The 14,861-nt window shown below is 40.5% G+C and overlaps 1 protein-coding gene across 2 annotated transcripts in view; it reads left to right on the top strand.

Annotated features, from left to right (window-relative positions):
- The window catches only part of TOX (thymocyte selection associated high mobility group box), a 422,063-nt gene that overhangs the window by 340,634 nt on the left and 66,568 nt on the right, over window positions 1-14,861 (top strand). For both annotated transcript variants that reach the window (XM_069731383.1, XM_069731382.1), the window contains one exon: window positions 6,983-7,213. In XM_069731383.1, coding sequence (XP_069587484.1) covers window positions 6,983-7,213 — 231 coding nt within the window. The remainder of the gene's footprint in view (window positions 1-6,982; window positions 7,214-14,861) is intronic.

The following is a 14,861-nucleotide window of genomic DNA, read 5'->3' as shown; positions in this document are numbered from 1 at the left end:
TCCTCACCAGAGGTGCCAGCATTCTAGGGGCTTATTTCAGCCAGGTCCCTGAATACATACAAACACAATCTCCTCGCCGGAGGTGCCAGCATTCTAGGGGCTTCTTTCAGCTGGGTCCCTGAACACACTCTTACGTGACCACACTGGCGCAAAGCACATAACATAGAACAATACTAGCACATGGCCGTGCGGGCATGCGAGCCTTAAATAGTTGCAGCACGTACAGGACCTTCCTAGAAGGACCAATGAGATGCTTCCACAGAGCGTGAACACCTACAGGGCCTTCATGAAGGACCAATGGCCTTAGCTGCAGTATCTGATCATGTGACCCTCGATCTCCACTGAGAGATCTTACTCTGGGTATGCTCAGAATGAGAAAAGCAGGACTTAGTCCCAGAAGCGTCTGCTCGCCGCTGCCCGTCACTGACACCAATGGCAGAAGCAGGAAAAGCAGCAGTAACTCTCTGTACAGAGTCAGACTGAGCAAGACGCTAGGACCAACGTCTCCGCTGAGCAGGCTCCACCACGGCAGGAGAAGAATGGGAGTCCGCAGCGGAGATGGCCCGAGATTCCCCCCGTGCAGAGGCGGGAACTCGACTCCCAACACTCTATAGTTAGACTCATGAAGTTGTAATATCAGGAATATGCAGCCATTTTGACATAGATTTTTAGAGAAGTACACAAACCTAATCAGGTCCAAGATCATACCTGGCTGAGATAACACAGCCAGTGCCTGATCCTTGCTGCCCTTGGATTGGGCAGCATGCATTAGCTGGCATGTTCAACTTAAAGTGTAATTGACATTTTGGGAGAACTTGCAGCTGGATCTGTGTCTACCTCTAGCACCTCCCTCATCCTCGCCGTCCCCTCTCCATACAATCCTATGGGCAGCCATTGGCATCTCCTGTCACAGTTATGTGAAAGTCTATCATCACTAATGCAGATTTTACAGATTTAGCCCTGAATTGAGAGTGAACGATCGGTACAAAGGGAGAAAGAAGTGGATTTCTCTGATGAGATATTTTACAATGTTGATTGTTTTCGTTAGTACCATTGATTTCTAAAATTAAAACAAATGCTACTCTTTAATAATGCTCAGTTTTGTATTGTCTTATCTGCTGTCAGATCCACTTTAAGATCCGTGATAGCATCAGATTCTATCAGCTATCGAGATTTTTCAGTTAGGTTTGACCATCGTCATTTGTGGCCCAAAGTATGTTACGTGTATAAAAACACTTTCTGTCCTAAATGAGTATTTTGCCAATAGAATGGACCATTTATTACAACCAATTTAATAGACAAGATGAAGTTTTACCATAACAAATGGTCTGAACATGAACCAGGCAATTTTCTTTTTTTTGTTTTTTTCGTTTTTTCCTACAAGAGCCATAACTTTTATATTTTTCCATCCCCATAGCAGTATGAGGGCTTGTATTTTGTGGGACAAGTTGTAATTTTGAACAACACCAACTCGTATCACGTGATTGTCTGGAAAGTGGGAAAAAAATTGCAACTCCACAATTGTTGTTTTGTTTTTTTATTCACCATGGTCACGGTAACATTGACATGGCAATATGATTCTCCAGTTCAGTACAATTATGCAGATACCAAGCAGGTATAGTTTTTTATTATTATTATTATTATTATTATTATTATTATTATTATATAAGTATTGAAAAGAAATTCTGAATTTTGTAAAAAAAAATTTTGCTTGTGTCGCCATTTTCCAAGACCCAAAATGTTTTTAATTTTCAGGTTTGTGGCTGCATGAGGGTTTATTTTATCCCCCCAAAGCAGATATTTTTACTGATACCATTTTGGGGTAGATACGATGTTTTGATCGCTTCTTTTATTCAATGTTGCAGCAGCCCAAAAAAATGTAATTCTGGCGTTTCAATTTTATTCTCATTACACTGCTTACCAATTTTAATTAATTAATTTAATATTTTGATAGATTGGGATTTTTAAAATGTTGCAATACCAAATATGTGTATTTTTCATTTTTAATGGGGCAAAAGGGTGTCATTTGAACTTTTGTGGGGGGTTCATATTTTTTAAAATATTTTTTTTTACTGTATTTAGTGGTCACCTTAGATGACTAGAAGTTGTTATCATCTGGCTTTCACAGGTCTATCATCATGACGAGCACAGAGGTCTTCTTCAGACTCAAGCCTGTCATGCCAACCCATTCATGCCCAGCGATCCCATCACAGGCGTGCAGATGGGAACATGGAAAGACTTGCCTCAATATCGGCGAGTGTTAAATGCCGCTGTCAGAGATTAACAGTGGAATTTAAAGGTTAACAGCAACGGTAGGAGCTCCACTATTAGAGACACTTAATGGCTTAAATCAGCCATCATCTGCCAGGAAACATGCGGCTCTACATGTGAGCCTGCATCAATGCCAGGGACATAACATATCACTGTATGTCATATGTCATGAAGGTGCTAATGTTTAACCGGTATTAAAAATATGAGGTATGGAATCTGAAAGATTAATATATATAGGTGCTTCTCACAAAATTAGAATATCATCAAAAAGTTGTTTTTTTTTCAGTTCTTCAATACAAAAAGTGACACTCATATTATATAGAGTCATTACAAACAGAGTGATCTATTTCAAGTGTTTATTTCTGTTAATATTGATGATTATGGCTTACAGCCAATGAAAACTCAAAAGTCATTATCTCAATAAATTAGAATAATTAACAAAAACACCTGCAAAGGCTTCCTAAGCATTTAAGAAGTTCCCTTAGTCTGTTTCCGTAGGCTCCACAATCATGGGGAAGACTGCTGACTTGACAGATATTCAGAAGGCAGTCATTGACACACTCCACAAGGAGGGTAAGCCACAAAAGGTAACTGCTAAAGAAGCCGGCTGTTCACAGAGTGCTGTATCCAAGCATATTAATGGAAAGTTGAGTGGATGGAAAAAGAGTGGCAGAAAAAGATGCATAAGCAAATGGGATAACCGCAGCCTTGAAAGTATTATTAAGAAAAGGCCATTCAAAAATTTGGGGGAGATTCACAAGGAGTGGACTGCTAGTGGAATCATTGCTTCAAGAGCCACCACACACAGACGTATCCAGGACATGGGCTACAAGTGTCACATTCCTTGTGTCAAGCCACTCATTTCCAATAGACAATGCCAAAAGTGTCTTACCTGGGCCAAGGAGAAAAATAACTGGACTGCTGCTCAGTGGTCCAAGGTGTTGTTTTCAGATGAAAGTAAATTTTGCATTTCATTTGGAAATCAAGGTCCCACAGTCTGGAGGAAGAATGGAGAGGCACACATTCCAAACTGCTTAAAGTCTAGTGTGAAGTTTCCATAATCAGTGATGGTTTGGGGAGCCATGTCATCTGCAGGTGTAGGTCCACTGTGTTTTATCAAGACCAAACTCAGCACAGCCGTCTACCAAGAAATTTTAGAGCACTTCATGCTTCTCTCTGCCGACAAGCATTTTGGAGATGGAAATTTCATTCTCCAGCAGGACTTAGCACTTGTCCACACTGCCAAAAGTACCAATACCTGGTTTAAAAACAACAGTATCACTGTACTTGATTGGCCAGCAAACTCTCCTGACCTTAACCCCATAGAGAATCTATGGGGTATTGTCAAGGGGAAGATGAGAGACACCAGGCCCAACAATATATATGAGCTGAAGGCTGCTATCAAAGCAACCTGGGCTTCCATAATACCTTAGCAGTGCCACAGGCTGATCGCCTTCATGCCACGCCGCATTGATGCAATAATTCATGCAAAAGGAGCGCTGACCAACTATTGAGTGCATTTACTGAATATACATTTCAGTAGGCCAACAATTTGGATTTTAAAATCATTTTTCAAGCTGGTGTTATAAAATATTCTAATTTTCTGAGATAATGACTTTTGGGTTTTCATTGGCTATAAGCCATAATCATCAACATTAACAGAAAATAAACACTTGAAATAGATGACTCTGCTTGTAATGACTCTATATAATATATGAGTTTCACTTTTTGTATTGAGGAACTGAAATTAATTAACTTTTTGATGATATTCTAATCTTGTGTGAATCACCAGTAGGTGATAAATCCAACTTTCTCTGTGCTAGTCAGGCTTCATTATTACTCTCTTATTTAGTTTACCAGTTGTCTTTATGAACAGCATACATGTTTATTGAGGTTAGTCAGCAAAATAAATTAATCTGTCATAATTGCTGCTATATTTTCAAAGATACATAGTTACAAACCAAAGTCCAACCTATAAGCCTACAGAGTTGTCGGACATCCTGATATCATCTCATGTGTACCTTAGAATGACTCACAATGTCAACAGTAATGACATCTGGCTGGTCCTGTTGATTAAGGGTGGGTTTACACTACCCAACTTATGGCATTAAATGATTGCTGCAGTACTGCTCAAAAATTTGGAGTTGGTCACACACTGTTCATTGAGTGGTTTCCTTTGTTCTTATTGGAATGTGCACATTGCAGACTCAGTCTGAAGGCAGAAAACCCACAATCAAAACGTGTGTAATGAAACGTGTGTGTAAGAAGATAAACCGTACCAGGGGTACCTCTCTTGCGCCGTTTCCAGAACTGCTGGGGCTGACACCATTGTTGCCAGGGAGAAAGCTTTCCAACCCGGACCGACCTTTGCACTTACAGCAGGGGGCGGGTCGATGATAAAAGGCTCTGCGCATGGGAAACTCTTGCTCTTTTGTTGGTTAATTGGCAAACTGGCAGCATGTTTACACTGCCCAATTATCAGAACGATAGCATTCCAGTGTTTTTTTTTCTACAATTCAGTTTTTTAGTAATTCCATCATAACAAGACAGAACACAATGACATAAATTATGACTAAGGGAACATCATAAATAATATAATCTAAATACTTCTGAAAAGACCATTCTGTGCTATATAGAAATTTATCTTGCATGCATGTATTGGAAATCCATCATAGTGAGACATACTGAATGAATAGACATCAATCCTAATACCATATTATACAAAATTGAGACAGGAATCTACATTACAGTCAAAATCTGAATAAATAACAAGATACTCCATATATTGTATTAACTTTATTGTGCAATTAAGGTCAAAGGATATGGACGGCTTTCCAATTACCGTATATCTTTTTTTTGTTCATTTGCTTCCAAAATTCAAAATCAAGCGACCTTCTAAATAGTTGTAATTAAAGGGGTATTCTCATCTCCAAGGTCCTATCTCAATATAAGAAACAAAAAAAAACTTGCATTTTCGAAATGTAGAACAATTGCAAGGGATGAGTGCAAACGATCCCAGACAAAAATAACCAACGTCAAGCAATATGTTTAAACAGGAGAACCCCATAGTTTGTAAGCTTGCGAGCAGGGCCCTCACTCCTCCTGGTATCTGTTTTGAACTGTATTTCTGTTATGCTGTAATGTCTATTGTCTGTACAAGTCCCCTCTATAATTTGTAAAGCGCTGCGGAATATGTTGGCGCTATATAAATAAAATTATTATTATTATTATTATTATGAGGAGTAGAAAGGTTAAAGTAGTCATTTTTATTTAACAAATGTCTTTAAATTTTACAAGTGTTATAAAAATGTATGTAGAAAAGACAGACAAACGAAGGCCAGGCATGAGTGCACACAAGAAGACACCAAATAAAATGACATGTATGTAGAATATAATATGTGTAAGAGCAACCCAACACCAGCCTATAAATGCCTATCCATATCACACCATATCGGCATAAATGCAGGGTTGGGGAGGATACAGTTTGCCACAGATGGAGAGGCTCAGGCTGGCAAAGAAAAACTGGATGGCAGGACCCGGCGTGCGTTTTGCATGTAAATTACCACTTTTTCAAGGGGAGTTCCATCCCCAACTCTGTATTGATGCCCACCTCGTCTGATATGGATATGCATTTATGGGCTGGTGTTGGGTTGTTCTTAGCCATATTATATTCTACACACGTCATTTTATTTGGTGTGTTCTTTTGTGCATTCATGGCTGGTCTTCGTTTGACTTTTCTTTTCTACATACCTTTTAATAGCAATTGTGAATTTTAAAGAAATTTGTTAAACAAAAAGTACTACTTTAACCTTTCTACTCCACATTTTCATGTTCATTCCTATCCCAATATGTAGTAGGTGTAGTAATAATAATATTAGCAAATACCTCCTATTAGAAATGTATTGTAGTTCTTCTGGTTCACTATGTTGCCCGCCCCGTGTGCAGGGCATTGCAGTAGCTTAGGCTTACATGTGACTTAGTTGTTAGGAACCATGTATACCTTAGCTACTGCATTGCCCTGCACATGAGGTAAGCGACATAATTAACCAAAGGACTGTGCTACATCTCTAATTGGAGGTATTTGCTATTATTATTATTACACCCACTACATATTGGGATAGTATCTTGGAAATGGGAATATGCCTGTATTTGCCTCTGATATTATAGACCCAAGGGTATTGGTTGCCCCATCTTGGATACTTATGGCATATTGTTATATTATATATAAGAAGTGAATAGAATGAGTCATGTTGTTGTCAAATAATAAAAGAGTTATGCTCTAATTTCGTATTTTATATAAGGCAAGATGTTGGCAAAAAATACTAGAAGCATTTGTATTTAACATAGGGTCAGTTGTTATATTTATGGGTGCAAATATAACCATGCTGATTGAGGCCAAAATCTGAAGTTCGATATTTTAAAGTGTAGGTATCTAGAACTGTACTATGGGTTTTACCATCTATTTATGATCTGCTGTATGATTTTTCTTCCCATCTTTTAGTTGCTACTAATGTCAAAGCATTTGTAATTCTGGTAACACTACTGAAGTTTGTGTTCTCTCAACAATGTGATAAAGGGTCATCCTTGACTTTGCTGTAGAGCCATCGGCATTCTTGTTACACCCCGATACATGCAATTGAACTATCTTCTCTTAGTTCTTTTTGCTATTGATAGTTAAAAGATAAATAAAACAAATCTATTTCTATTACAGATCAATAGTGCTGAGAAACGGCCAGCCCCAGACATGGGAAAGAAGCCAAAAACTCCTAAAAAGAAGAAAAAGAAGGACCCAAATGAGCCCCAGAAGCCAGTGTCTGCCTATGCACTATTTTTCCGGGACACACAAGCAGCCATCAAAGGCCAAAATCCAAACGCTACCTTTGGAGAAGTATCCAAAATAGTAGCCTCAATGTGGGATGGACTAGGAGAGGAGCAAAAACAGGTAACTGTTTTGCAAAACTGTGCAAAAAAATACTTTTTTATGTCTGAAAAGAGATTTAAATGTATAGTCACTTTCATATTTAGTTTTTCTAAAATGAGAGTTTTATTCCATGGCAGGCATAAGAGCTATTGTATTTTTAGCCTCCTAGAATTACAGTTCTTTGAAAAGCTTTTGTGCGCCATCTGTTGCCATCTCGTTTTTTTTCTATTATAAAGATGAATTGAAATTCTCACCATCCAAAAATATGCTACTCATAATCCTCCTCGACACTCTGTTTCTAAGAGTCCACCAACTGTGTAAGAGACTGCATTCCCACCGAGCATGGGCACATAGACAACCTCCGAAATATCCTGCAGCCACATGTGCAACGTTCCTTTTGTGCTCAAAAAAGAAATGCCTGTTGTGTTATAAGGAATTACAGGTACATCAATAGGCAATGTAAGGCTTTTATTAAGATTACTTTCAAAGACTCGTACACTTACTGCATCTTACAGAGTCATCATTGCAAGGATCCATGTATTCGACATATTTTGTTGCATTATAGCAAATCAATGAAATTGCTGTAACCGATGAACTAGTGATATTTAAAATGTAATATATTGCACTGTAGATCATCAAAGCCACCAACATTCCATCTTTTTAAATACTGAAAGTACTCATTTCATTTTGAGCTATTATGAGCCTAAATTCCAGAAAATATAAATCTATATTTTTCATCTCTCAATTTTCATTCAAATTAGATTTTTTAAAAACTTTTAACCCTCAGCCAAACACATCTATAAAGTCATAACATAATAGCCATATAGCAAAATAATACATTTCTGACAGTCTGGAGCTGCCACTAGGAGGAGCTTTACTAAAGATTAATTTATTATTGAGTTCACTTGAATCTCCTGTACATAGGATCGTAGTCTCTAGACCTATGTAACAGCGTTACAGGCAGACTGAATGTTCTCATTTATCTCAACGGTGAAAGAGCAGATGGACTAGAGTCAATGTACAGTCAGGCTTGGACTGGCCCACAGGAGAACAGGAGAATCCTCTGGTGGACCCCCATGCGGGAATGTGCTCTCCACTCAACCTTTATGAGAAGTCCAATACGATCCAATACAAGAAATGAGGGCACTCACCAGTCTTCACCGTGATTCGTACTTTATTAATAGATACAACTTGTTAAAAATCCATGGCCGGAGTTGAATGAGCCGTAGCTCGTGTGAGCAGGGGGGGTCAGGACGACGATCGTTTCGCGCTGTGCTTGCGCTTCAACAGGGACCTCTTGAAGCGCAAGCACAGCGCGAAACGATCGTCGTCCTGACCCCCCCTGCTCACACGAGCTACGGCTCATTCAACTCCGGCCATGGATTTTTAACAAGTTGTATCTATTAATAAAGTACGAATCACGGTGAAGACTGGTGAGTGCCCTCATTTCTTGTATTGGATCGTATTGAACACTGTTTTTTCTGAGGAGCACCCGAAGTCAGGATTCGTTGGAGTTGTGCTTCTATTTGTCAGATCTGTTGACACAGCCTGTCAGATGTTTTAAGCCATCGAGGATAGTGCCGCTCGGCGTGTTGTTTCTCCGGCTCTTGTTGTATCTTTATGAGAAGTAGTTGGCACAATACATTTGTTTCACTATGTTCAGACAAGGGCATCATCCCAACATTAATTTAACAATCAACCCTGTTTATTATTATTATATAGAAAAATAGGTAAACTTGTGAATGAGAGTAATGTGATATTTGCATGTAGCTGATCAGTAGGCCAACAGAGTCAATGTTACTGGTGGTCCCTTGCCACACCAGTACAGCACTGCATACAGTACAGAGGTGCATCTAGGTTTTCTGGCACCTGGGGAAAGAATTCAGTTTGGCGCACCCCCCCCAGCACATATGCGATTTACACACTTAGTCACGCGTCGATGAGCTGCTCTCCCTAATTCTCCATTGTTCAGTGAAAAACTGAGAGAAGCTCGTTGTCACATAACCGTCAATATGAAAATCCCATATGAGTGAAGTGGCCATGTGATGACTGATGGCCCGGGCACTCACGCCGACAAGCCGACAGGTCCCGGATCTAATAAGCTCCCAGCCTTGATAGGACTATGGCAGTCATTCTCCAGTGATTCCCACTGGATCTACTGGGTTCCGCTCATCTAGCGATACACAATCACCCTTAAGTACGTAACTGATGAAGGTCGCATGAGACCGAAACGTTTTCTGTACTACGCAATAAATTTCAAGTTGCATTGAAGTTGAGTGCCGGGTTCTTTATATTTCTAGTCAGTATGTGACTGCATGAATGCAAATCGCCAGCAGGAGAGAATCCTGACAGCGTGCAGTGCGCACTGTGAGAATTCAGAAGTCTGCAGTCACATAGAATGACTGCAGACTCAGCACAAACTTAGACAACCCCTTTAATGCTCCTAATATAAATAAATTATGAGAATTAGTCAGTATCACAAAAAAGCATTACATCCAGGTACCTGATAGGTGACGTTGTTTTGGAATCGTTCTTCTTCATCTTGTCTAGATCTTCTCTGCATATTTCCATCTTCTCCAGTCTTCTGCAGCACATCCCCACACGATGCCCTTAAAGATATCAGTGCCATTATAATGCTCATGAATAACAATATCTGCCCTACACTGAGCCCCTGAATAAATAATTGCCCTTACTATATTCCCTGCACAAGATATGACCCTCACACTGTACTTCTTAAGGTACATGCCCTCCACATTACCCACTCCTTTCCATACTGGGCCCTCTCTTCACACTGTTCCCTATACTGCCCAGTCTCTATACTGTGCTCCTTCATTCCACTCCTACTTGGCATACTGTCTCCTCCTGGCTGTGACCTTACACTGTTCCTCACACTACTCAGTCTCTATTTTGTGCCCACTCGCACTTTCCTCCCCACATATTGTCTCCTCACGTTTCCTCTTCCCTCCTCATGTACTCCCCTGCTAACCAAACTGTCTTCTCACATATTTACTCTTTCGCTCTCCATATTTCCTCCTCACACATCTCCTCCAACTCCCCATACTGTGTCCACACACATCACATCACCCTCGCTCCCCATAGTTCCTCCTCACTCAGCTCATCACCCTCACTCCTAATACTGTGTTCGCACACATTTTTTCCCCTTTCTACTCATACTGTGTCGACACCCATCTCCCCACTGACCCCCACAGAATAAATCCATCATGCCCCACACAGAATATATATAAACTCTTGCTTATTAGGGTAGGTGCACGCTGTGCGAGAAAAATGGTTCAGTTATGCTCATCAGACTGATCAGAGTTTGATCAGAATGGCATCAGTTTTTCTTGTAGGTAGAGAGAGAAAAAAGCTTCTCCATTATGTCAATCCTTGCAAATCGAACTACACTCGCATCTCAGCCGAATGCAGTCCAATGTTTCCCATAGACTTGCAGTGCCAATTTTAATTCAACACTTGGATCAAAATCAGACATATCACCGATTTTTTTCCTCAGACCACTCAGTCCTAGGAAAAAAATCAGACATGTGCACAGCCCCATAGAATAACATGTGTACAAGTGCTGTCCACGAAAACCACGGATAGACCTTGTCCGATATAATCGGTCATGTGCACGAGCTCCAAGAGTGATTTCTCAAAACTACAGCAAGCAGCCCAGTTAGTGGCATACTGCTGAAATTAGGGTCTCTGTCTCTGCGTTATGCTGTTCTCAGAATAAGTGGCAATAAAACTGAAGACAGATTCACTTTAAAATATTCTTGAAACACAATGATGCAAAAACAAAAAATTACTGTGTCCTCCAGGCCCAAAATCAAGAGATTAATACCGACAAGTTAGATATGCAACTCCTTTGTCCATTTTTCTTTTGCGACAAAATAACATCAACCTATCTTTATAATGGAGCTGCGGTAACCTTGAAGGGAAATATATGTATTTAACATCAACAAAGACAATTATTTCAGAATCCTCAGATATTCTGTGAAAAAACACGAGCTGCAGGAAGGAGATGTGGAAGCAGGTTTATTATAGAGGATTCTTTTTGTTTTGTTCATTGGCGGCATACAAAGGACTTTTGTAGCTTTCATTTTCTTCAGAATGTCAGTCAGCGCCTGTTTTGTGTGAATATCTATCTAATTCTTATTTTATTGAACAATGGTCTGCAGGTTTAGGCAGCTGTGGAACAGTTTACAATGTACTAGAGCAATAAAATCACTTTTTTATATTAAGCAAGAAAAAACATACCTGTTCTATAAAAAAAAGTCAGTAAATGTGACTGTTTATTAGACTAAACTTTTCCACAGACCTGAAATTCCAGCATTATGGCTCCTCCTATTCTGAGGATTATAGAACATTTCTGTTTTATGAATTTCCTTTATGACTAATGACCTATTTTATAAAAAAAAATGCACCATTAAAAGGGTATACATATATATTACCAATGAAATAAAAGAAAAACCTCTGAGGGCATCGGGAGTGGAAGTCCATAGGCGTTTCCACATTTTGGTCTACTCTACTTAGCAGTCATGATATTATATTTTATGGTAAAAATGGTAAAATTGTTAAAGAGCAATGCTTTAAATGGGTTTTCACATTCTACAACCCAATTTTCACAGATTATTTCCTTTCTAGTGATCATCTGTAGTCTGGGGGCAAATCATCTTAACAACAAGTTATGAATTTCCCTGCAGTTTCTCCAATGGAGAGATGAGGCATTGCATGATTTTTATTGAAAACAATTAGCTGTCCATGTAAGATATGAATATGCCGGGTTCTCGAGAGTGAGAGATGCCCTTTGTTGCCGATAGTGAAACTTTCTTAATTAAAGGGATTGTCTCTGGAAATATACTCTGTACATATCCACTATAAAACAGGGGCAGATACAAACAGAAGAGGTGCAAGAATAGTGCATTGGCCCTTTGCAGACTAATAGTTCATCATAAATGCCCCCTTTATGTGTCTATTCACCTTGAAAAGGTTGCACAACTGGTATGTCCGCTCCCTCTAAGGTCATATGGACATTATCGAAGGGGGTACTCAGTAAATTAAAACAGGGAACGGCTTCAGAGCTAGAATGTGTGGGTCAGTGCCAAGTGTAGTATAATGAGGTTGTCCTTGTTAAGTCAATTTCTTCAAGGGGTTTGACCACTACTCAGTCAACCCCTTCTCAATCCCTATGTTTCCCCCAAATAAAATATTAAAACTTTGCCGTAACATTGCAGTGGGCTTCATGCAGTCTCATCAGAATGTTAAACTAAGAACCTCATGTTCAGTTATATATATTTTTTCCCTGCAGCATTAGATTAACGTATGATTTTTTGGAGGTGCTATCGATTTTATTTTTCCAGCATACTTCAAAGGGTTTGACCACTCCTCAGACAACCACTTCCCAACCCCCATATTTCCCCCAAGTAAAATATTAAAACTTATACTCACCTCTGTTGTTGGTGCTGTTCCAGACACTGCCTCTGCCAGGGCTCACATGACTTTGTTATGTCACTTGATCCCTGAGGCCAATCAGAACTGACTTCACTCTCCTCTCTTACAGCCGTAATTGACATCCAGAGGAAATGAAAGCCACAGCTCTCACTTCCAACGGATGTCTGATTTGTCTAAAGGAGGGGAGAGTGAGGCTAGTGCTATTTGGCCGCAGGGATCGCATAGCATCGCAATGTCATGCAAGCCCTACGAGAGTTAGCGTTGACACCGCTGGAACAGCACCGACACCGGAGTTGAGTATAAATGTTAATATTTTACTGGGGAGGAACCTACGGATTGTGAAGCAGTTGTCCAAATAGTAGAAATACACTGTTAGGTGTTGAGTTCCTACTGCTGCAGAGGAGGAATCTCGAACCATGTCCTCTGCAGTCTCCCATTCTTCACCAGCCGTAGAGGAGCCTGCTCAGCAGAGACGTCGGTCTCAGCATCTTGCTCCAGCCGATGCTGTGCAGCTGGTTACTGCTGCTGTCCCAGGTTCAGCTATTGTAACCAGCATTGATCAGCGGCAAGCAGATGCTCCAGGGACTAAGTCCTGCTTTTTGTCAACTGAGCATGCCCATGGGATGACCTCTCATTGGAGGCCGGAGGTCACATGCTCAGGTCCTGAAGCGGCTCTGATTGGACCACTGTGAAGGTCCCGGAAGGCTGCAATTATAAAAGGTTTGTTTGGTCACTCGGCCATGCGCTAGTATAAACTAAAATCGTGTGTGTGGATGTATGTTTGATATCTGGTGAAAGCTCCCAATTATCCCCCTCCCTAGCGTTGTTGCATGTGGTCAGGTGTTTAAGCTAACTAGCACCAGATTGTGCCATCCAGCATAGGCATGAGAATACTGCATCAAATAGCAGCATCTGCCAGTGCGGCGCCGTGCGCAATAAGTGCGCTTTCCAGGCCCTAGTGAGGGTGGTTAGTGGCGTCCATCTAGTGCACTAAATCTATTACATTAGTTTCTCCCTGACACCGCAGTTGCGGCGCCGAGCCCTAGTGGGTCTAGAGGGACTCTATCCCTGTATCCTTTGGGGCAGAGTCCTGTGACCTAACACTAGCATTCACTCTGCGGTATTAGTGCCCTGTGACGTAACAGGGTTCGCCTCCTTACATACCGGGTGAAGTTAACCCCTGTATGTTCACATTATACTACCATATAGTCTGCCATTACCGAGCAGCAGGTATCATCTCTGCATGGTGGACCCCGGGCTGCAAGTGCACCATATATCTTCCTTTATATTAATTCGCGCGTTCTGCCAGCCCTAACATACACTTTAACTCAAAATGTTCTAACCGTATTTGAATTGAAGTGTTCTAAACTAGACAAGCCATTTTATGTCAAGACTATTGCCTACACAGGGCAATGTGGAATAGGGCATCTTCAAGGAATGAAAAGCCGCAAACAATGTGTGGCATGATGTGGATATCATATTTGCCAGCACACATGACATTATTCAGTGGGGAATAAAGATTTATGTCTTTTCAGGCTTTTTATTACTACTGAGCTTCGGCAACATAGCCATAAGATACTCTAGCTCTAAGGGGTGATTTGGGTGTAATAATGGTGCCAGCGGGTGATACAGGTTTCTGTTATATTACTTCTTTTTTTTAATTGATCCTACCCTTCCTTTATGCTTCCGGCTAAACTGTATAATTTTCCATTATAATATGACAACTTATTGCAATCAATTATACATTGCAGAAGAGCGCGGTTAAGCTGACATGTGGGAATTGTGTCACAGCTTGTAAGTATAGTAGTTTACAGGCAGGACACAGCTCAGGTACAAAGCTTGTAACAGGAGAGGTCAGCGCTGAATAGAGGGAGCACATATAAAATTGCTCAACAGTTTATAGCTGGATTCAGAAGCTGAGTCCGGCTGTCAGCGCACGCCGTGCCCTCTCCTGGACCAGCTCTCTCTATATCGAGCACGTCCTATTAAATGAATTCCGTCTCCCATGTGAATGAGGGTCGTGGAGGAAGACCATTTCTTGCTTGTTGCATGGTGCACAAGGCACTCGCAAATAAAAAGGCAGCAAGGAACATTCTGACAGTTTTACAATAAAGTTACGCTCGGTGGCTTTAAATGCTTTAGGATACAGGTTTTACAGAAAACTGAGCAAGAAACACAAATTCCCCTTCCACTAGCTAGAAAGAGCCGTAAACTTACA

This window comes from Ranitomeya imitator, chromosome 6 (genome assembly GCF_032444005.1).
Source record: "Ranitomeya imitator isolate aRanImi1 chromosome 6, aRanImi1.pri, whole genome shotgun sequence".
NCBI classification, from domain to species: Eukaryota; Metazoa; Chordata; class Amphibia; order Anura; family Dendrobatidae; genus Ranitomeya; species Ranitomeya imitator.
This window is presented reverse-complemented; position numbering and strand designations above follow the sequence as displayed.